This window comes from Akebia trifoliata, chromosome 9, assembly GCF_017979445.1.
Source record: "Akebia trifoliata isolate Shusen 1 chromosome 9, ASM1797944v1, whole genome shotgun sequence".
Classification (NCBI taxonomy): domain Eukaryota; kingdom Viridiplantae; phylum Streptophyta; class Magnoliopsida; order Ranunculales; family Lardizabalaceae; genus Akebia; species Akebia trifoliata.
In genome coordinates this window covers 547363-571368 of record NC_141383.1, presented here as the reverse complement: position 1 = coordinate 571368, position 24006 = coordinate 547363, and the positions used below count along the sequence as shown (strand labels likewise).

At 35.2% G+C, this 24006-nt stretch overlaps 2 protein-coding genes across 2 annotated transcripts; both read left to right on the top strand.

Moving 5' to 3' along the window:
* Nucleotides 1-731: 731 nt before the first annotated feature.
* On the top strand, nt 732-5998 carry LOC147393964 (glutamine synthetase nodule isozyme). Its single transcript, XM_086454249.1, has 12 exons — nt 732-930; nt 2264-2303; nt 3037-3140; nt 3248-3296; nt 3664-3770; nt 3902-3989; nt 4480-4608; nt 4698-4772; nt 4871-4924; nt 5071-5108; nt 5373-5532; nt 5632-5998. Exons 1-12 carry the CDS (start codon nt 857-859, stop codon nt 5779-5781), a joined length of 1068 nt encoding a protein of 355 aa, XP_086310375.1. The 5' UTR covers nt 732-856; the 3' UTR covers nt 5782-5998.
* Nucleotides 5999-9767: 3769 nt separating this feature from the next.
* On the top strand, nt 9768-18693 carry EMB2656 (ARM repeat superfamily protein). Its single transcript, XM_086454422.1, has 12 exons — nt 9768-10189; nt 10314-10517; nt 11122-11267; nt 12359-12627; nt 13593-13681; nt 14648-14795; nt 14879-15318; nt 15838-16352; nt 16439-16499; nt 17109-17393; nt 17603-17864; nt 18048-18693. Exons 1-12 carry the CDS (start codon nt 9827-9829, stop codon nt 18377-18379), a joined length of 3114 nt encoding a protein of 1037 aa, XP_086310548.1. The 5' UTR covers nt 9768-9826; the 3' UTR covers nt 18380-18693.
* Nucleotides 18694-24006: the final 5313 nt, after the last annotated feature.

Below are 24006 nucleotides of genomic sequence, written 5' to 3'. Positions count from 1 at the left end.
ATATTTTATTTTTATTTAATTTATAATTTTTTAATATTATAATTTCTCTGATAATTTATATACTTGAATTATATATATATATATATATATATATATGCACAAACGAACCTACCCTGTAAACCAGGTAACATTAGTCTTCCAAATTTTCATTGAAAAAAGAAAAGAAAAAACTTATTAATTAATATAGAGAGATTCTATTGCCACTCTAACTTTTGCTAACAGCACCCACCCCAATTCAACACACATGTTCGGTGCTGTTAGCAAAAATTGGTGTGGGAAAAGGGAAAAAATGTTCGGTGATTCGCAATATATGACAATCTGGACAGAATCTTCAATGAATCTGAAGGGCTGCTTGTACGTTGGATACTTTGCCACGTAAGTCAATTCAACCTAAGACTTTTAATAGTTAATCTGAAAATTCTCGATTCCCCAAGTACGACCCGCACTTTTCGATACTTTCGACACCTGTCGGTGAAATCAATGCTGCATCGTCAAAACTTATCCCCTCTTTTATTAGGTACAAGGGTAACCGGTAGCTGAGTTATGATAACCTGACTAAACAGAAAATATTCCTTGAGATATTTTATCAAAATCTTTAATCCTATACACATTCCACGTCAGCTGAGTATATTTGAGTATCTTTTTTTTGAGTCAGGTTATAATTATTCAAGTTTATTTGACTCGGTCTCGAAAAGTCTCTCCCTCTCTCTCTCTCACACCTCAATAACCTTCGAAGTTCATTCTCTATAAGAATTGTTCTTCCATCTTCACGTCTTCGCGACTATAACACACAGATACAGATCGAGTTGATAGAAATTTTTTTTTTTGAATTTTTAAATTTCTTTTTCTTCCCAATATGTCGTTGCTTACGGATCTTATAAACTTGAATCTCTCTGAGACTACTGAAAAGGTGATCGCAGAGTACATATGGTGAGCTTTTTTTTTGTTCTTTGTTTATGTTTGTTAATATGAGATTTGTGATTCAATCTTTATTATTGAAAATCATGTTTGGGTGTTTGAGATTTGTGGGGTTTAGTATTATTTTACTTTTTTTGGGTAGAACTATGGTTGGTGGGTATGTCATTTATGTGTGTGTGTATGTTGTTTTTTACTATTTTTGTAGATTTTTTTTCTATTCTTGTGTGACAGTGTGTGTGTGATGGGAAGGGAGGTTGATAAGTTGATTGATTCTTTGAAGATTTTATGTGTAGATTTATGATTTCTTAAATCTTAATCTGTATTTTGTTTTTGGTCAATGGTATTCTATTTTTCAATATTTTGGGTGCATTTCAATTGATTTATTTTATTTTTGTTTGTTTTGATATTAGATTTTCTTTAGTGGGTATGGCTTATTAATTTTAAATTTTTGATTTATTATTTTTCACGATTCTAAGTGTAGAACTCTGATTTCTTAATATGTATTTTGTTTTTGATCAATGAGTATTCTATTTTTCAATATTTTGGGAGGATTTCAATCGATATATATATATATATATATATATTGGTTTAAATACATATTTGTTTAGTGAGTATGGCTTATTTTTTTTTTAATAGGTTAATTAATTTTTTCATAATTCTATTCGTGTAGATCTGATTTCTTAATATGTATTTTGATTTTCTTCAATGGGTTTTCTATTTTTCAGTTTTTTTTTAAGAGGGGTGGGGCCAATTGATTTATATTTTTTTATAATATATATTTAGATATTGATTCTTTAGTGGGTATGGCTTAGTGTTTACTTAATTTTTTTTAAAACTGATTGATTCTTTCATGATTCTATAAGTTTATATGTAGATCTCTATTCTGATTTTTTGTCAATTTGTATTCTTATTTTGAGTAATTTTTTTTTTTGGGGTGGGGGGGAGGATGGGATTTCAATTGATTTTTCCTTTTTTTGTTTATTTAGATATCCAATTGGGATATTTACGAAAAAGAGATCAACTTTTGACGGATTTATGATTCCAGCTCACTGTTCCTTTTAATTACTAAAACGTGAACGATAACGAATTCGAAGGTTTTTAAAGTGGCAATTTCACAGGTTTAAAGAGACTAATTGGAAATAGTCACTTTAAATGTGTGAAATAGACACTTTAAAACCGTCGAATTTATCAGCGTTCTGAATTTTTTTTAACGTTTCGGTAATTAAAATGAACACTTAGCCGGAATTGTAAATAACTCATTTTCAGCTCATGAAATGGTAATTCACCCTATCCAATTTTCTTTAGTGGGTGTGGCTTATTGTTGAAATTTTAATTTATTTTACAGGATCGGTGGATCTGGGATGGACCTCCGAAGTAAAGCAAGGGTAATCCCTTTTTACACCATTTCTTTCATATATATATAGGACAGCGTTATTACGACCCCTATTACGACTCACATTGCGACACACCGTTTTGTCTTATATGGGCAAAAATGTTTGGAATAGGCTGATTTTTTGTGAGGATGATCTCTGTGATGAGGGGATCATCCTGGCAAAAAATCATCCCATTCCAAAACTTCTGACCCCATCAAAATTGATTTACAAAAATTGGACGGTCTATAATTTTTCAACAAAAATTGGACGGTCTAGAAGTTTCATAATGAGCTGATTTTTGGCAAGGATGATCTCCTCACCATAGAGATCATCCTCACAAAAAATCAGCCCATTCCAAACATTTTTTCCCATATAAGACAAAACGGTGTGTCGCAATGTGAGTCGTAATAGGGGTATACGGAACGTGACCCATATATATATATATACACGACTAACTTAGGATGACCGAACATTGCCAAAAGTGGTTAAGAATCGTGAATTGTCGATTTTTTATCAAAAAATTGTAAATCACTTTTGATGGACTTAGAAATTTCAGATTTTTTGTAAAGATGATCTCCTCACCATAGAGATCATCCTCACAAAAAATCAGCCCAATCCGAAGTTTTTAAGCGACATAGGACAAAAGTTTTGGCAGCATTTGGTCAGTCGAACGCCCCCTATATATATATAGGGGTGTGATTTTTTTGACTGATTTTGGTTGTTGGATTAAAATTTCCTAAATTAGACACTCCCGGGACCAGTTACCGATCCTCACAAACTTCCAAAGTGGAATTATGATGGTTCAAGCACAGGTCAAGCTCCAGGAGAGGATAGTGAAGTAATTTTATAGTAAGTATTCCTCCCTTATTTAAATTTCTCAATAATTTAATGGCTTTGAAATTTTGATCCTTAACTTGGTATTTGGTTTTCTAACTTTGTTTAATTTGTTTAAACAGTCCTCAAGCTATTTTCAAGGACCCTTTTCGAAGAGGCAAAAACATCCTTGTAAGTTATCTATTACTATAATTTCAATTTGTTGTTAGTTCTTGTGTATTAGTTTGAAGAATAATGATTTTCGGAGCCCCCCCTGACGTGGCATATGCCCCAACCGTAGATTTCCTTGAGATACACAAATTTACATCCCGAGGAAAATAATCTATGGTTCTAGCCCATACGACGTCAGGAAGCATATGTCAGAGGGGGCGTTAGAAAATCACGACTCTAGTTTGAATGGATATGATCACATTAGAATTAACCAAAGACATGGCTTTATACATAATTGGACCCAAATTATTTGGGTTACGGCTTTGAAGACAATGTGTATTAGTGTTTTATTATCATAATTTAATTTCTATAACTACAATTCATTTAGGTCATGTGTGATGCGTATACTCCTGCGGGAGAGCCCATTCCAACGAACAAGAGACATAGTGCTGCAAAGGTCTTCAGCCATCCCGACGTTGTTAAAGAAGAGCCTTGGTATATCTTTTAGTTTCTAAGATAATCTTAATTTTCAAAAAAAATATATATATATTAATTTTTTTTTTCTTCTATATTTCTGTTTTTGAATTTTTTTCGTTACGTTATCGTAATTTAATTTGAATGAGCAGGTATGGTATAGAGCAAGAGTATACTCTTTTGCAAAAAGATGTTAAATGGCCCATTGGGTGGCCCGTCGGAGGTTATCCTGGCCCACAGGTAATTAAATTCAAACCTGTTTAAGCTTCAAGTATAGACTGATCAATAGCAGTTCTCTTGATTTTTTTTCTTCCATTGGGACTGGGTGTCTTGGGTTGGCTGATCTATCTTATACAACCTAATTCAACTCATATGAATATGAAATACTACTTGCTTTAGACTCTCTGTGTTCTTCAATAAGGTATTTAATTATGGCCCCAGTTACAAAAAATATGTAAGTTGAAGGTTTTAAATCTCGTCTGAGTTGTCTCGGTATCGTCCACTAACGAGACGAATTAACATGTCGTCTCAAAGACATGTTTTGTTCTAATTCTAAGGTTTAAAAAAAAAAAAAAAATCGGATATCTCGTTCAAGACAAGACATTAAAACAAGTTTTAAAACCATGGTTTTAAAGAGTGAGAGGAAGAACCAAAAGAACATGGATTAAGATAGTGAAGGTGACGGGTAATAGTATCTCTAATGAAATTTTCACTTTTTTCTGCATAATAGGGACCGTACTACTGTGGTGCCGGTGCTGACAAAGCCTTCGGCCGTGACATTGTTGATGCCCACTACAAAGCCTGTCTATATGCAGGTATCAACATAAGCGGCATCAACGGCGAAGTGATGCCAGGACAGGTACATTTATTTCTTTTTAATATCATCTTTTATACTTTATTTGTATTTATTCTAAAATCGATATATGGATTTTGATTTTTGTTAAACAGTGGGAATTTCAAGTTGGACCTTCTGTCGGCATCTCTGCTGGTGACGAATTATGGGTAGCTCGCTACATTCTCGAGGTGATTTTAATAACTAATTGATTTTTTTTTTTTTTTTTTTTTTGGGGGGGGGGGGGGGCGGCATTAGTAAATGTCATTTTGTTTTTGAATTTGAACAGAGAATTGCAGAAATTGCTGGTGTTGTTGTCTCCTTTGATCCCAAGCCTATTCAGGTCAGATTTGGTTCTCAAGTTCCCTCTCCATTAACAAGCTATTTAGTTTCCGGCTTTTCTCGAAGAAAAAAAAAATTAATTGATTTTTTGTTAGATTGAAAGTTCTTGGATTCTAATTTTGTTGATGGAATGCTTGATGTCATTAGGGTGATTGGAATGGAGCTGGTGCTCACACCAATTACAGGTAATATTTTTCTATAATTCGTTGAACGAGTTACCAATAAACCAACCGAATCCCTCATTAATTTGTATAGAATTATGTCTTCGGTTATAGAATTATTTTCTCAATCTTTCTTGAATTAAATCAAACTGACCCTTAATTGAATCCGAACGTAGTTACTATGGTTCTTGGAAGTGAGTTCTTATACATTTTTAGTATCTCAATTTTAGTTTGTTTAGAGTCGAAATTATTTTAATTTTTAATATAAAATTTTATGTTTGGGATCAGCACCAAGTCCATGAGACAAGATGGAGGATATGAAATCATCAAGAAAGCGATCGAAAAGCTAAGTCTAAAGCACAAGGAACATATTGCCGCGTATGGAGAAGGCAACGAACGACGTCTCACAGGACGCCATGAAACAGCTGACATCAACACCTTCTTATGGGTATAAACGAAACGAAACTTTCCATCTTATTCTATGAATCTTCTTATTCACAAGGGGGGGCTATTATTGATTTTATTTTCACTTCTATGTGATAAATAGGGAGTTGCGAACCGTGGTGCATCCATTCGGGTTGGCCGAGACACCGAGAAAGCTGGGAAAGGTTATTTTGAGGATAGGAGGCCCGCTTCGAATATGGATCCTTACATTGTCACTTCGATGATTGCCGAGACCACCATTCTGTCGAAATGAACATAGGAGCATAGCCGCCCTAGTTGTCGATCTTGTGTTTATGTGTTCTCTTGGACCTCTTCATTACTTTGCCATTAGATTCCCCTATTTTATTGAACTAGTTTATTGGCAGGTTAGGGCATTTGGTTTCCTGCCTATTGATTTTACCTTCAATGTTCAAATTACATTAATATTTAATATGTAATAATAATAATATGGGGTTGGTGTACCATTTTATGACCTTAGAATTCTGTTCTTCGACGACATGGAAACCTTATTCCAAAGATTTGGGGTTGGCTTAACGAATTTTGTTCCTCCATTTAATTTGTATGGACTTGTTTCTTTGGTTACAGCTGATCACAAATTTGTTTGAAGGACTTATGCCTCTGTTTTATTGATCAAACTAACCTCGACAATTTGTGTTCAAATGCCGAGATCAACAATTATAAAATAAAAGGTTGATCTTCACAATTTGAATCATTGATCTCACCAATTGAAAGGGGGGAGGGGAATGAGGGGGGCATTAAGTAAGAAAAAGTTATCTATGCATGGGGCAGGCTACTTGCACCCAATTTTTTTTCTCGTCTCACTTACTCAAGCCATAATTCTAATAAATCACAAAATGACACCAATACCCTTTTACTAAATTACTCTCTACACCCACCTTTTACCCCATCGAACATAAACGTATTCACTACCAATTCAAAGCAAACTTAACCCCACCGAATTAATTTTTTCCAAAATTCATCAAAAAAATCGATTCTTCATCCATTATTGGGGGACATTTTTATCCAAAAATTAATATTTGATATCTATCTTGTATACGTTAAGCATTTCAATTGATGGAGATGAGTTTTTATCTTGGTTTTAATATTTCATTGGTTTTTTTAAATGTTTTCTATCATTGTGTACATGAATGTAGGTAGGATATTAGTTATTATGTGAAACAATCGCTATGTTTGCACTATTTTTTTGTTTTTTAAATACTTTTCAGTTCATTATAATTCAAAATCGAACTGTTAAACATGGATTCAGAAGGGACATACCGAATCTACCTAAAAAAACTTGATAGGAATCTACCCAGTTAGTAAAATATTTCTTTCTTAATGCCCCCCCTCACCCTGATAAAATGTGAAACTCAAATTGTTGAGATTGAGATCAACCATGGAAATTGTTGATATCGAAAATTTGATTCCGTCCTAAAAGTTGCTCTACCATGTCAAATGCCAAGATTGGCTCGAGAAATTCTCTTGAACTGAGTTTTATTCCAAAGATGTGATCTTAGAGCTTGTCTACGTCAAGCATACCGTCAATGGGAACTTTGTTGTATGGTTGGGAAGTGTCTTTTTTTTTTTCCATTTCTTCTTACTCTTTTCATTCACTTTTTCTAATATATATTTTTTGTACCAATCAATTCGTTTTGGCGAGACATCTTACGATGCCATGATGAATTCTCCTATGACCATTCCTTTAATACTTCCAATTAGTCAAGAAGGGAGAAATCTTTTTTACTTGAAAAAAATGGACAATATGACTTTCGATCACTCACAATAGTGATCATTCTCACTCTTCTTGACTCATAGTGGAGAAATCCGAAGGGCTGAATAGATATATGAGTCATTGACCTCAATGATTCATGTTCAAAAGTCGAGATCAACAATTGTCAAAATAGCCAATCTTGACAATTTGAGCAATTGATCTCTCCAATTGAATGGGGAGGAGGGAATGAGGGGGCATTAAGTAAGAAAAAGTTAACTAAATGTATTATCGAGTTACCGCCTAAAAGTTAGGGAATGTTTAGAAAGAAATTCCTCGGGTTGATTAAGTTATGAGGCAGACTATTTGCACCCACTTTTTTTTTTTTCTTGTCTCATTTACTTAAACCATAATTCTAATAAATCATGCAATGACACCACTACCCTTTTACTAAATTACTCCCTACACCAACCTTTCACCCCTCAAATAGAAACATATTCACTCATACTGATTCAAAGTAAACTCAACCTCACAGAAAACCCTATCAACGTTCAAACCGAATCCACTTCATCGAACGATTTTTTTTCCCAAAATTTGTCAAAAAGTCAATTGTTCATCCATTATTGGGGGATATTCGTATCCAAAAATTGGGATTTGATATCTATCTTTTATTCAAGTCATGGTATCAACAAGGTTATAGGTATACATTAAGCATTTCAATCAATGGAGGTGAGATTTTATCTAGATTTTAATGTTTTGTTGGTTTTAAAAGATATTTTCTATCATCGTGTATATGAGTGTAGGTAGGATATCAGTTATTATATGAAACAATCTCTATGTTTGCACTTTTTTTTTCCTTCAAAATTTTCATTCCATTTGGTAATCCAAGACCAAACCGTTAAGTATGGATTTAATAGGGAAATACTAAATCTACCTTAAAAATATCGGTAATAACCTATTGATTGAAATACTGTAGCAATCTATGTAGTCCTTTTAGGTAAATTCAATAGAATTCTACCAAATCTATGTTAAAGAATTCAGTATTGACCAACTGAATGAAATTTCTTTTTTGTCGAGATTTTCTAACTACCCCTATATTAGGAGTTGAGGATGTCATAATCATTTCTAACCTACTTTGCAAGCTCTAAAGGTATTGTGTTGTATACAATGAAACCCTTATTGAAACTTTCGCAAAGACAAAGAAGAAGAAGAGAGTGAGTGAGAGGTGATCAATGAGAGAGGCGGTGGACGACTTAGGGGTTGATCGATTGATATTGGATGGAATAGTAATTGAAGAGAGAAGAGAGAGCGTTCATTCAATGAGTTTAAAAGAAAAGAATAGGTGGGTGTATGAGTAAATCTTAGATTGCTCGTTACACCCACTTTTTAGGTGGGTGAAAGAAGTGAGTAGGTGAGATGAAAAAAAAAAAGTGATTATAAATAAGCCCGTCCTTCGAGTTATTTCCCCATAATAGACCTATATATGAATAACGAGACATCATCTATTCAAGGATAACTACTCAATCACAAGCTATGGACCATAATTCATTATAGGAATCACTCTTCTAATAAAATTTGACATTTTCATCAAATTACGATGTAGATTCCAACCTCTGAGAATGCTCCCTTCACTAAGATATATTGTTGGATCGAATATTACCTTTGAGGGATCCCTTATGAGATATCTTCAATGTGTTGAAGATAATAAATTTTTGGGGAAAAAAAAAAATCAAGGGTCAAGTTGAAGATAAGGACATTTAGATCATTTTAAGTTGGCATCTCAAAAAAGACTAAAGTCAACAAAGTACGTCATCAATTTGAAAAGGTCAAAAGTAGTGGTGTCAACGTGTTAGTTCCGGTTAGGTTCCTAAGGAACTTAAAATCTTAACCATTAGATTAATTTAGTTCTGATTCATGTCGATTTCGGGTCCGATTCCAAAATAAATGGAATCAAAATTGGAATCGTAAAAAATCATGGATACCCATCGATTTCGATTCTCAAGAATCAAATGAGAAAAAAATTATTTCAAATCATTATAAAATCAAAAAAATTCTTTCAAAAAATTTACATATTATCAACAAAATTATTAACTTAGTTATAATTTGTTATATTTAAGATACAAATTAATTATTTTTTTAAAAATAAAAATTAATCTTTGTTAAATATAATAATTTTTTAGAAGACTAACCCATTTTAAATTTTCGATAATTTATATGAAAAATTGAAGAGTTTTATGTAACATGTATTTATTTTTAAAATAAAAAATACCTTAAATCATCTCTAATATGAAAAGAAATGATAAAATAAATCGATTCCAAATACCTATTGGATAGAAGTAACGGTTTTAGTTCCTATCGGTTTGCTTTCATTTTAGATCCAGTTCTAATCGATTCCAATAAAAAAGGTCTAGAACCGGGGTATTGGTTTCGGTTAAACGGGTACCCATTCACATCCCTAGTAGAGAGACTATAGACTACAAATCATCCAATTCAAAAAAATTACCATATTTCCCGCCCAAATCCCAAGAGTTCAGATTGAAAGTTTGGTTGGAGATAATTTGCAGAGAGAGAGAGAGAGAGAGATCCATTAATGGCGGAGAAGGAAGAAGAGAAGCTTCTGATGCAGAAGATCGCTAGGGTTTTCGATGAAAGTCGTGTCTCCTACGCCATCCATAACCGAAAGCTGAAGGAGCTCTCGTCACTTCGTTCTTCATCCCCTCACAGATTCTTCTCCGCCTTCACCAAAACCCTAACACCTCTCTTCGATTTCCAGAGACGAACACCTTCAGCCGAACGGATCGTTCGGCTCGTTGCGGTCTTTTCTGCTTACCGAGACGAGAAGAACAACAATGATTGTGATGCATTCTTGGAGGAATTCTTGCAATTCCTTCTTATCGCTTCTGTTGCCTCCAACAAAAACGCTAGGTTCCGATCGTGCCAAATAATTTCCGAGGTAAAAATTAAAATCACCACATGTTTCTTCGAATGATTAGGGCTTCTGTTTTGAGCGAAATTAGCTATTAATTTTACATTTTGTGCCTTCTAATTGAGTTAGATTCTATGATTTATTGATGTAGATCATAATGAGGTTGCCAGATGACGCGGAAGTGAGTAATAAACTCTGGGATGAGGTGATAGATTGCATGAAGATTCGAGTTGAGGATAAGGTCCCGGCGATCCGTACGTTTGCAGTTCGAGCCCTTGCACGCTTTGCGAATGATGCAGAGAACAGCGACATTGTTGATCTGTTCCTCCAGGCTTTGTCTCTCGAACAAAATGCAGTAAGCGTTCCATACAATTTAGCAAAATTTTTATCTTAGGCCGTGAATTTTGTTGGAAGAATTGGAGTCGCATTCCTCGATTTCCTTTTTGCGAAGAGTAGAGAGATAAAAAATATCTGATTGCAAGTGTTATAAGTATTTTTTGGGTGATTTAGAAATGTATACTTGCCAATCTCTTTGATGCAATTGCAACATATTTACAGTTAAGCTTACTTCATGTTCAAATTCTTACACCAATAAACATATTTTTTGCTAAAAAATATATTTCTTTGGCTTGGAAATGGCAATCCTACATGCCCTTTTATTTAACTTACGAAATAGTTTTTTCCATTTCAATCTATATTGTTTATAAATTTGTTTCTTAATTATTGAATATATTATTGGAGTTGTATAAAAATGACAAGTATCTAACTAATATATCATTGTGATTATAAATAATTCATCTTTTAATTTAATATCTAGTAAAGAAGATGGTTTGCTACATCAAAGAATCACTAGGATGAATAAATTGGATCATGTTTTGGGTGCTTTTGTGCTTTTTTATTTTGTATGTTGATAAAAGAACCCTTTTTGTTTTTGGAGACCAACAATATAATGTTTGCAGGAGGTTCGTAAAACGATAGTTCTATCTTTGCCACCTTCCAATGCAACATCAACAACAATTATTGAATGCACACTTGACGTGAGTGAGTCAGTGCGTAGAGCGGCATATTGTGTCTTAGCTAATAAATTCCCCCTTCAGAGCCTAAGGTAATTTCTAGTCTTAATCATATTATCCGTGTTAGTTTATTTTCCCTTAGTTTTTGACATTGATATAAATTTTTAGTAGACATAATTGGTGATGATGCGATATAGTATCTTCTTATGTAACAATGACAAAAACATTTGAGGGTTGCTTGCCATCTTGACACATCAACATGTTGAGATGTGTTGACATAATTTTGAAATATGTGGCATTGTCATCCTATAATATAATGGCTTCTATAGAAATGATTCCTAAAAGAATGCAGTGTGTTCTGTCCTCCAAACCCTACATTAAAGTTTGAAGCACAACCATGTTGTTTTTTTATTTTTTTGGATCAATAAAAGGGAAAATATATTAATAAAGGGAACACATAGATTACTAAAAAAAGGAATGGTAATATAGACCTCACTATTCAAATAAAACAGGACATACAAAAAATAAATAAATAAAAATCACCCAATGAAACGTTCCTCCCAACAAAATACAAAATCATCAAATGGGAATTTCGGCAGTAAGAAGACACCTTGATCTTCAGGATTACTGAATCAAGGGATCCTTTGTTGTGTTGAATGCCCTTTCCATTCCCTTCATTCCACATAGTCCAAGCGATTGCAAAGAGGATTATCTTCCACGATATATAATTGGATTGCACGATGAAATATAGAACTATTTTCTTTTACTTGGCATATATTTCTTTCCATACGTTAAACTTTGAAACACCTTCTGATTTAAATGTAACTAGATTATTAAATTATGATAACTTTGCATGAACATGTCTATGCTTGGGGCTTCTTGACAGCATGGCGCCACACAATTCATATTTTTATCAGGCACCACCATATGTATCATGCCATTGTTACACAGGTTTTCTGTATCTTTCCTCTATGTTTCATTAATTCTAGAAAGTTTGTAATGTACTTGATTGAAATAAAAAAAAGAAAGGAAAAGAAAATTGATAGGGTGTGGTGTGGCCATGTGTGATTAGTGAAAACATTATTATTTGGTTACAAAAATCTAGCCTAGTAATCCTAGCTGGAAATATTGTAGCTATATATGATTATAGGCACCTAATGGGTTCATTTCTTGTGATTGCTAGCATCAAGCTTAGGACCATTATTCTTCAGAGGGGGTTAGCAGATAGGTCGTTGTCTGTAATGAAGGAGTGTTTGAAGTTGATGAAAGATGAGTGGCTTGTCAAGTGTTGCAACGGAGACCCGGTGGTGCTTCTAAAGTTTCTCGATGTGGAAACTTATGAATCAGTAGGGGAGGCTGTAATGGGATCTCTCTTAAAAGCTGACATGGTGGATATGAAAGAAGATCAATATATTCAACAATTTTTATCATCGATCACTGATGCAAACGAAGGTTGGTTGAAATTGTGTGAAGATAACTTCTTAAAGGTCCTATGTTCTATGATAAGTTTGAAATTATTAAAAAGGTACCTTAGCATGTTAGCTTCATTAAACTTATGCTTGGATTTTCAATTAACAAAGGATGAACTGTTGTTGTAAACATTGTTTTTACTAACTGCAAGATGTTTTCTAAACGCCACTTGTGAATGAAATAACAAAATTGCCATACTTGGTATTTTACGAAAGACTAATAAGCTGATTATATTTTCTCCTTGTTCTCAAGAAATTTTATCATTGTATTTGTGATATGGACTCCAACCCGGGTTGGATTGGAATGGTCAAACCTAAATCTGACTGAAAGATCCTAGCCAGACTTGAAAAAAAAGGACTGTTTAGGTTTAACCATTAGCTAGTTATGTACAGCTCCAGTCAAGTACAGTCATAGGGTTGCTATCTCTAGAGTAGAGGAAATCGGTATGTTTAGGGTGTTTTTATTTATTTTTTACTTTTCAAAATTTCATCTATGGTCGGATAGCAGTTCTATTTGATATTTTTATAACAGTTGCACGAAACTTCGGCAGCTTTGTTTTCTAATATTTTCATAAGAACATGGTACTTAAATGTGTTGTTGATTCTTAAAGCGTATATAACAATTAAATTGCAACCATGTAATTACAGTGACCATAGACTTTTATAGGTACATATATTTATGTATGGCCTAATACACATTTCTCCTGGGTGGAGGTATCACCAGTTCCCATGACCTAGACAGAATGGAATGAGGGATTTCATAAATGAGTCTGGGCCAATTCCAAAGAAGGGTTACCAATAATACTTGTAACTCGAAATAATTTTTTTCACTTGATTTAATAATGGCAGTCACACAGGATCTGCAATTCTACCTAGTACTCAAATGTTATCCCATTTCTTGTGTTTATTTTGTTTTGTTAATTTCTTTCTTGGGATATCCATTTTCAGGGAAATGCGCTCCAAGCATTAAGCTGATAGAAGCTGAGGTTGCTCTTTATTGGAGAACTATATGTAGGCACTTGCAGACTGAAGCACAAGTAAGCATTTTTTTTTTTCCTGTTATGTATGGAATATTTCTTCATGGGCAAAGAAATTAATTTAGGGGAGCTTAAAATACATAGTATGTTATCTTTTATCTTTCAATTGCAATTAGGGCCATCATATATTACTCCAGTACAACCCAACTGGAGCTTTAATCTCAGTTGGTTTCTCTAAGTTGATGTCTAACTTCATGTATATGCGACACATTAATTGATATTTTGTTTTCTAACCTATGGGAGGATCAGACTGCTTCTCATTACTAGCCAAAGTTTCTTCCTACTTGTAGTTCTGGCTATGATTGACTTGCTTTCTCAGTGTAGTCATAGCTTTGCCTAGGCATAACCTAGGCAAGCGTTTTGCCTGGTGGGGATTTTAGATGTGTGCTTAGGCCGGTCTTAGTACAAAAATGGTTCTCTAGGCACCAAGGTGCCGTGTATTAAAGCATTTGCCTAGGTTAGAAATCTAAAACCAATGTGGCATTTTCTTTATGGTTTAGAAGAATATATACATGTACACACACAAAACTGAAGTAGACTTGCAAGTCTACCACTCTAAAGCAAAACTACATTGATTTTCTGAGTCTTTCAAACTCCAAATAGGTGTCTAAAGTTGATATATCTTTTAGGTTTCGCACATTGCAATTAAATAAATAAATAGATGATTTTTTATTGCAATATTATTTTTATTTCTTTATGGAATTAAAATATACATTATCACCGAGAATTCACTTGGGCTTGTCTGGGAGACACTTTACCCGAGGTACCCTGTTACCCTAACTGTTTTGATTGCAGCTTTGTCTGCCATTCTCCAAAACTGCGGATGTCTTGACTGTTGTTTGAGATTTATGTTGAAGATTTGAGCTCTTTTAGTTGCCACTTCTTGTAATCAAAATCTGCGCATATTTATTATACAGAATATATATTTCGTCTTTATTATGACTGTCTTTATGGATCCTCAAACAGGCTAAAGGTTCTGATGCTGCGGTAACAACAGGCACCGAAGCTGCAATATATGCCGCAGAAGCCTCTGATAAAAATGACCTTTTAGAGAGACTGCTTCCTGCAACAATTTCCGATTACGTTGACTTGGTCAAAGCTCATCTTGCTGCAGGCAAGATAGAATTTTAATGGTCAACATTAGTTTGTTTGTGATCTTGATTACTCAAGTATCGCGATTCCTTGTGATTGTTTCAGGACCAAGTTATCGGTTCACGTCTCGGCAGCTACTATTGCTTGGTGGGATCCTCGATTATTCTGACTCTTCAAATAGGAAGATCGCTAGTGCTTTTGTGCAGGAGTTGCTGCACTTGCCTCTTGAGCATGAAGTGGACGAGGATGGGATTGAGGTTATTATTGGTGATGGAATCAATCTTGGTGGAGATAGGGAATGGGCGACTGCAGTGTCAGAATTGGCAAAGAAGGTTCATGCCTCTGTTGGGGAGTTTGCAGAAGTGGTTGTTGGGGTTGTCGAGAATCTTTCTCGACCTTGTAGGGAGAGAACTGCAGACTTTATGCAGTGGATGCACTGTCTTGCAGTGACTGGCCTTCTCTTAGAAAACATAAAATCTCTTCGTTTCTTACAAGGAGGGGCCATTGAGCCTTCTGAACTGCTGCACTCTTTACTGCTTCCTGGTGTAAGTATTTGAGTAAAAGCTCCGATTTGAAATATTATTTTTTGAGTCCAACTAGACTTTGAAGATTTTAACTCTTACTAAGGGTTGTTGACGTCACCTTGTGGCATCCAAAAACATGATCCGATCCCACAGGGTTGTAGAGGACAAAATTCTATATACTTTGAATTTATTTTTTTCACTGTTGAATTTTAATTTTAAATTTGGGAGTTCCGTGGAAGTTCAATAGCCGTCCATTTTCAAAACCTTGGATCAAGGCCCCTTTTTTTTTTGGATAAGAGTGTTTCCATGAAATCTAGAGGGCTGTGGTGTTGGATTGCCAATGGGAAATCCATTTGAGCAAAACGACCCTTCGTAAGACTTAAAATCTTACTAAGTTAGTAAGGAAAATGTTTTTTTTTTTTTCTTGCTTCAGCTAAGGTGCTTGTCTTTGTTTGACTAGCTGCTTTGACAAAAATTGTTCTATCTTATGAATGGTTTTAAGCATCTTTTCCAAATTATATGGAATATGGAATGATGCAGGTGAAACATGTTCACTTGGATGTACAAACGGTTGCTACGAGGTGTCTTGGTCTCTTTGGGTTGTTAGAGAGGAAGCCAAGTGAAGAACTAATAAATCAGTTGAGGATTTCTTTTGTTAATGGCCTCTCCCCAGTTAGAATCATGGCGACTAAGGCACTTATTGATCTTGCAATGTGGCATGATCCTCAGGAAGTTGATAGAGCCATGGGACACATTCTTTTATCACAACCTAAGGAGGATAAGAAGAGTTTCACTCCGGTTAATTTTAGCGACACAAATGGATATTCGAGCATTGAGTTGCTTGATCTCTTATATGCTGGATTTGACAGAGATGATCGGGGTGAATCCTTGGAAACTAATGATCACGAGTCAGTTCGAGGTATTTTAGGGGAAGGATTTGCAAAGATTCTCCTTTGTAGTGAGAATTACCCAAGCGTATCTGCTTCTTTACATCCTTTAATCTTAGCCAAACTTATCAGATTGTATTTTAGTAATGAAACAGAAGAATTGCAGAGGTGTGCATCTTGTCCCTTTTTTTTCCCCAGCACTCTCTGTAAGGATAATTAATTAAACTTGTTTGTCTTTTGTTTCTGGTTACCAGGTTGAAACAATCCTTATCTGTGTTCTTTGAGCACTATCCAGCACTCTCGGCCAATCACAAGGCAAGTAATATTTGTCTTATATCTAGAGTGACATATCAATAGGATATGTAGCTCTGCCCCTTAATCCCATCTTAGTGAAAAAAAAATTTTAAAAAGAAAAAGAAATAAAAAGATGACTAGATTTAATATTATTGACAAGGTTGAAAATGCTCTACTTCAAGTGAAGTTGAGCTGAAACTTGGTAGAATACAAAAATGGATCTTTTGCAAGCTTTTGTTGTATTTTTGGAGTGCTTTGAGTACCCATTTAAGTTTGTTAGCCTTCTATAAGGTTAGAGCATAGTGCATAAATTTAGTCTGCTAATTGGGATGTTATAGATGATTTATATATTTAATGCCTATTCTGCTTGCATTTTCGTATGAAGGGCTTTTACCTTTTGAGATTGGCTTAAAGTACTGGAAAAGCAATGTTGTGATACTAAATTTTTGGCAACACTATTGAGACATTTCTGCATAAATCATAGAAATCACTTGTCAAAAATTGCTATTGAACATAGTATGGGGATAAAAAAAGAGAATGAACTTGCTGGGCATGTGTGTATGTTAATTTTTTTTTCTGTCTTACATAATGTTGGTGAAATCAACTTTTTCTTTTTTTGCAAATATACAGAAGTGCATCTCCAAGGCTTTCATACCCGTCATGCGGTCAATTTGGCCTGGCATTTATGGCAATCCGACAGGATCTCCAGTTCTTGTGTCTAATCTGCGAAAGCGTGCTACACAAGCATCTCGTTTCATGCTACAGATGTTGCAGACCCCTCTTTACTCGAAAGAAACTGAAATGGTGGACGAACATGGGAGCAATAAATCACCAGAAAATTCTGCTGGTTCTGGGCAAGCATCAATTGACTTCGATTGTGGTGAGGAAGGGCTGGCTATTCGCATTGCCACAGAGGTACTACTCTTGACATAACAAGATTCCATCTCTTATTGTTTTTAAGATTTTCAAGTAAAAGAAAATGAAGATTTCTACTTTCAATTAATTGCATAATCATGTGAACTCTTGATTGTTATATTAGGAAAAGTTCATTGGTTGGATGTTGTATTTATATTGAAATAAGTCTCTAATTTCTTATTTGTCTACTCTGCTTTATATATTTTGAGATGGCAAGCTTTCCTACAAAGAAGACCGCTGCTGGGAAATCATACTTGTCAGGACTCTGTAAAATATTTGTTCTGCTTCATTTCCGTTCATCCGAGCAAGGTGCAATTAAATGTATTAGAGGACTTTTGAACTGCATGACTGAATCCGTATTAACGGATAAAGAACTTGTGAAGCAGTTGAAATATATGGCTGCACGTCTCAAATCCCTAGATGAAAATCCAGATATGGAGCTGTCACAAGATCAAGCCAATATTATTTTTGGTAAAGCTCTTCTTATGGTCGCCCATATAATTTTTTGGAAAAGAGTTTCTAAAACAGCATTAGAGGCCTAAAGCTAATGCAGATTTCAGTTTAATCCATTTTAATTCAAGTTCAAATAACAGCATAATTTATTTATTTTTCTTCTCTTTTTGTTTTGATGAACTTTCTCTCGAATGCTCTCAGGGAGGTTAGAATTGGACAGGAATATTGTTATGGACGCTTTAGCGGCAGCAGAGCCGCCAACACAGGCACCGTGCTCAACCAAACCTACCCGGTCCAGGAGACGAGTGAGACACCAAGAGGTTTCTTCTGATGAAGATGAAACCTCACCTACTTCTGTTGTTCCCATCACTCCTAGCCTGACAAGCACACGGTCGCAGAGGGCAAGCAAGACTGCAGCATTGAGTAAGATGACTGCCAAAAGAGTTGTTATATCTGAGGAAGATGAAGATGAAGTTGAAGATGACGATGATGATAAAGTGTCGGATGTTACCTCCGAAGAGGAATCTGATTAGTTTGCGATGCGAGTTCGTTTCTATGAAGGATTGTCTCATCATCACCATTGTTATTATTGTCATCTTTATTGGTATAAGGCTTGAAGTTGATCTGTTGATTTGTATAATGGAAAAAAACAAATGGGATCTCCATAAGGCATGGATATCTCTAATTTATCATGTAATGTGAATTGTAGGACACATGAAAGCTCACTGCTCCACGTGCTATATAATGTACTCCATTATATCCTGTTAAGAGGAGTTCAATGTATTTTGGAAAGTTTCAATGTAGTTTAATTTTTGCTAGGCTCATTAAGCCTTCAATTCTAATCTTACATCTACATCCTTTACTTTCTCCTTGTGTGTTTGCGAGAATATATGGCCATTTTTGGTTTCGTGTGAAGGTGGGATCAAGATTTTGATCATAGGGCTGTCGTATCACATCACGAACTTTACCACCTCAACGAAGTAGACCTTAGTGTTGGTGCTTGTTTATTTCTTAATGTTAACCAAGCTCAACAACGTACTACAAAAAGTGGCGAAAAGGCCTATTGTGGTTTAGATCCATGGTGCTTGCTGAATCTAAACAAAGGACGGGGAACTGAAATCCACCAGTTCGTGAATGGCATCTACCACTCAATGTTTTCAAACCCCTAATCAAATCTCTAGCATAATTAATCAACTCCATCTAAAAAATAAAAATGGGGATGCATGCCACTTGATTTTTTAAAACAAGATTGAAATAAGAAATTTTGGAAACATTAATCCTACTTCTTGGACCCATCAAATATAGCAACAACAAAACCTTATCCCAAAGGTTTGGGGTGGCCTAAGGTTCACACCCGTTGCCCCTCACATGTTATCAGAATCCACTTCACTTAAAATAAGATGCCCAATGTGTCCCTTCTGTAGTTTCTTAGTACAATCCGGTCAGTAAAAGGTTGCCAAATGGACACATTTCTTCTTGATAACCTCTTATCGATTAAGATGCATTTTGAGAATGTTGAGTGTTGTATTATCGGCCTCCACTCCTGGGTGTCACATGCTCACGTATCATGCCCTAGTTCGACCCTTAACCCTCTTATATTAATAGTTGTGCCTTCCCCATTTGATAAATTTGGGGTCCAACTCAAAATTAATTGGCAATGAGTGGAGAGGCCTAGGAGCTTCTAAGGAGAGAGACAAGGCAATGAGTGTTTGTTGTGGGCCTTTCTCTCCTTCACATCACCCAGTTCACATCTTCACATGTTTTGGCCCAGTCCGACCCACAAGTGTGGGGGCATGTTGAGTTTAGTCCCACATCGAACATAAATTACCTTGTCTCACTCCTTATAAGATCTTAGGTTTCTCCGCTCAGTGCCAATTGGTTTTGAGTTGGACCCCCAAACTTAACTTGGTATCCGAGCGCTAGTTCGTATAGGTCATGGGTTTGAATCTTTCCACTCTTATGGGTGAGGAGGAGTGTTGAGAGTATATTTTCCTCCACTCTTGGGTGAGTCATACCCCAGTTAGGCACCGTGACCCTCTTATATTTATAGTTCTCCTCTTCTCCAATAGATCGGTCTTTTGGAGTAGTTGGTTGGCTAACACCATCAAATCAGTCTTTTGGAGTAATTGGTTGGTTTACATGGTATCAAAGTGTTAGGTTCATATAGGTCACGGGTTCAAGTCTCCTCGAACGAATTTTCCACCCTTATAGCTTATGTATCATACCCCAGTTCGACCTATGAACCTCTTATATTAATAGTTGCACATTCCCCATCAGCTCAGTCTTTTGGAGTAATTGGTTGGTTAATAGAGAAAAGGGATGGAGGGGGTGCAAGTGCAACGAGTGTGAGCTGTTGGCTAAGTTCGTAAAATAAGAAGCTCCTGATTTTTAAATCGCTTTTTGGCCTCAAAAGGGTTAGTTTATTTTGTATTTTACTTTAAGGCTGACATGGAAAAAAGTACAGGACTACCATGCGATTTTTAAAGGATTACACTTCTCTTACTTGGGTGGTGGTGGTGTTCCTCACTAATCATCACATATCAGTATCAGTTGAAGTAGAATGAATGGCTCTTCCTCTCCTCTTTTCACCCTTCATTTGCTCAGTTACACTCTTGCCTCCTAAGCATTATGCACCACAGATGAAGGTCTGAGTACACCCATGTCGATCCATCGGTTACCAGACAATTAGCAAATTACCCACCAACTTGTTGGGACTATGGTTTCCCTATATCTCTACGGAGTGATTACACGGTATAACTACGCGTGTCCTTAATGTCAATATTAGTTGAATGGTTGCCTGGATCTTACTTAATCTTGAATGTTGGTTTCTGTAGGGGGGAGAAGTATGGGAAGAGAGCCGAGATATTGAAGGAAAATGTGAGGCATTTGATTAACCAATCAAAAGATCTAGTGGCTCAACTCGATTTGATTGACATGATCCAAAGGCTAGGATTGGGTTATCACTTTGAGGAGATTAGGAGAGTGTTAGACGTCAACTTTGACGATAATCTTTGGTTACACAATAATCTATATGTTACAGCTCTCCGATTTAGACTCCTTAGACAACATGGGTACCATGCTCACCAAGGTAAAAGTCCTCTTTGTGATATAGAAACTTGAAGAATATAGATATTGGAAACACAATGCCTTTCAAATTTCCTTGGTAAAAAGGTTGTCCATGCCTTGGAGATTCCCTTGCATTGGAGGATGCCAAGGTTAGAGGCTAGGTGGTACATTGATGCTTATGAAAAAGAAGGGAACATGAACCCTATGTTACTTGAATTGGCCAAGTTGGACTATAACATGCCTCAAGCCATATACCAAAGAGAAGTTCACAAACTGGCAAGGTAAATTATAAATTAATTTGCAATTTTAAGATACAATTTTGTAAAATCCATAAGTTGAGAATAGGTCAGAAGCAAAAGTAATTGAGACCAACTCCAATGGGAGTGATTTTTTGCTCACAGAATTTCTCGTCATAGACTCTTTAGTGCGTGCCACATCAAGCCTAACAAGGGTAATTTTGTACATTCGACATCCCATTCAATACACGTGGGCTCATGTGATTGGTGGATCACTGTGGGCGAAAAAAAAATTCATCCAATGGAACTTTAAGTTACATAATTAGTGTCCTTTCTTTTTTTAATTTAATAACTAAAATACCCTGAAGTGTTTCTAAAATTTAAATACAGAACCAATTTGTTCTAGACTTCTAATATAAATTTAAAATTTATGTCATTGTTTGTGGAACCTATGAACCTTTCTACACTCTCATTTACATACTTCTACTTGATTTGGTAAGGCTTGGTATAAATGTATTTTGCTACACAACTCTTGTTCTTCATTTTGCGCTTTGGGACGATCCTAATCATTCGATTTACAAGGTCTTAATAGATCATTTGTCATATTTTTTCTAACCTTTAGTATCATATAATAATGAATCTTACGGGAACTTGTGATATTTGTCTTTTAAAATAATTTTGTACACAATAATCATTTATTTTACTAAAAAACAAATGATAGGATGATTTAAAACTGCCCCTCCAGATTTTGGTTAATATTTGAGATACGCTCTGTTTATAAACTGATGACATTTATTTTCAAGCACTAATTTCTAAGGCTTTAATTTTATTTATTATTACTATTATTTTTGTGTGTGTATTCCTCTGCCGTTAGATACAAACTTTTGTTTGGGTACTCAAATTCAATACTAAAACTTACGATTCAAATTGATTTAGGTCATTGTGGGAATCAAAATTTTAATTGGTTCCGAAAAGTCATAAAAGGCTCCATAGATTCAAATTGAGCCCTTTGATAGGGAACAAGGCTCCTGAAGTTGGGTTTTGGGTTTTCTTAGATAAAACTTACGATCTAACTAAGTCCAAGTGATCCATGTTAAATATTAGACATCTAAATATATGAGTTTGGTCCATCAAAAATCCATAGAATCCTTAAAATTAGAATTGGACAAAGTTAACTTTTAACCAACTAGTCAAAGCTTATTGATGAGTAGGTTTTATACCTACGAATTAATCACTTTTAAATATAATATTTTGTTAATTTTAGAGTCTTTTAGTTGTTTTTAGTTAAGTTTAGTTTATTTTATACTTTTTATGTGATTCTATGTTTTTATTTGATATTTACGCTTATTTTGCAGTTTATAAACAATATAGAACATTAGGATATTTGGCAACGTTTAGGAGAAATTCTGACTCCAAATTAGTTCACTTTCGGAAGAAGGAAGCTAAGCATACAAGGTAAAAAGTCTTCAAGCCGCAGCTTGATAGAAAACGAGGCCGCAGCGGGAATTCAAGAATTGCACAATAGAAATATGAAAATACAAGTCGCGGCATGGCATATTTTGAGGCCATGGCCTGCTTACGTTTCTAACTTTACACGTTAATTTTTGGAGACCAAATTAAAGACGGATTTTGGGACTCTTAAACCCTAATGACTCCATACCTATAAATAGGAACGAATAAGCTTTATTCTAGACAGAAGTTTTGAGATTTTTCTTGGAGACACAAGATCGAGAAGGAGAACGAGAGTTGGAGATTCGACTTTTGAGTTTTATTTTTCTGAACTTTATCTCTTCTCTTGATATTTGTAATCTCTAAGAATGATTGAATACTTTGTGATTTTGTTTTCTTTTCAATGATGAACTAATTTCTATTCTAGGGTTATAATTGAACCCATTCATGATATTTGATTAGTTTTATTTCTTTCTTCTATGATTCCACATGTGATTGTTTATTTTATCCTATGTTTAATGTGATTTAATTAACTGGCCATTGATTGAATTGAATCGGTGAACCTCAATAATATCGACATAGTTGTTTTGTGTTCATGACCTAGATAGAGTAACATACGCTAATTTGAGATAGACAAATACTCAAGTTGCGTGTGCATCCCTTATGAGAGCTTATTCTTAATGAATTCTTCTTGATTTAATTCTCATAGACACATAGGGAGTTAGTTTAGAAGGATATTTTGACATGACCATTGACAGAGGCTTGTAAAGAATTTAGTGTTCTTGGGTGACAATTGTAGTGGATTAATTTATTATAGAAGGAAAGATAATCTAATTAAGTGGATTGTTTGGGGAAATTATAAACCTAGATTTTATCACTCATTGATTTTAAAGAATGGATGTTTGATCTTGTTCTCGACCTCGCGCCCTCTTCTTAATCGGGTTTTCAATCATGTTCTTCGCGTTCTCAACAGAAACCGCTCGGTCTGACTGAACTGTCCACTCTGATCGGTTTTAAGCCTTTAATGTTTGAAGAAGATTCCTGATCTCATCTGATTTAGAGACGTGAGGTTTAGAATCGTCAAACCTACCAATCTCGAAGGTTTCCTCGTGAAATCGTTGCCTCTTGTGGCTGTTATAGAAATGGCAAAGTTTTAATGGTTCAGATAGATTAAAATCATTAGCAGGAGGTTCATAGAGAGATTCCTCTCATCACAGCACTGAAATGGCGAACAATTCGTCGAAAAATCCCACGTTACAGGCTGACCTCGACGCTGGTCTGCTGTTGATCTCGACGCTGGTCTGTTGTTGATCTCGACGCTGGCCTGCTGTTATAGGATGATCTCGACGATAACATGCTGATCTCGACGATTAAGCTGCTGATCTCGACGGCTGATCTCGACGATTAAG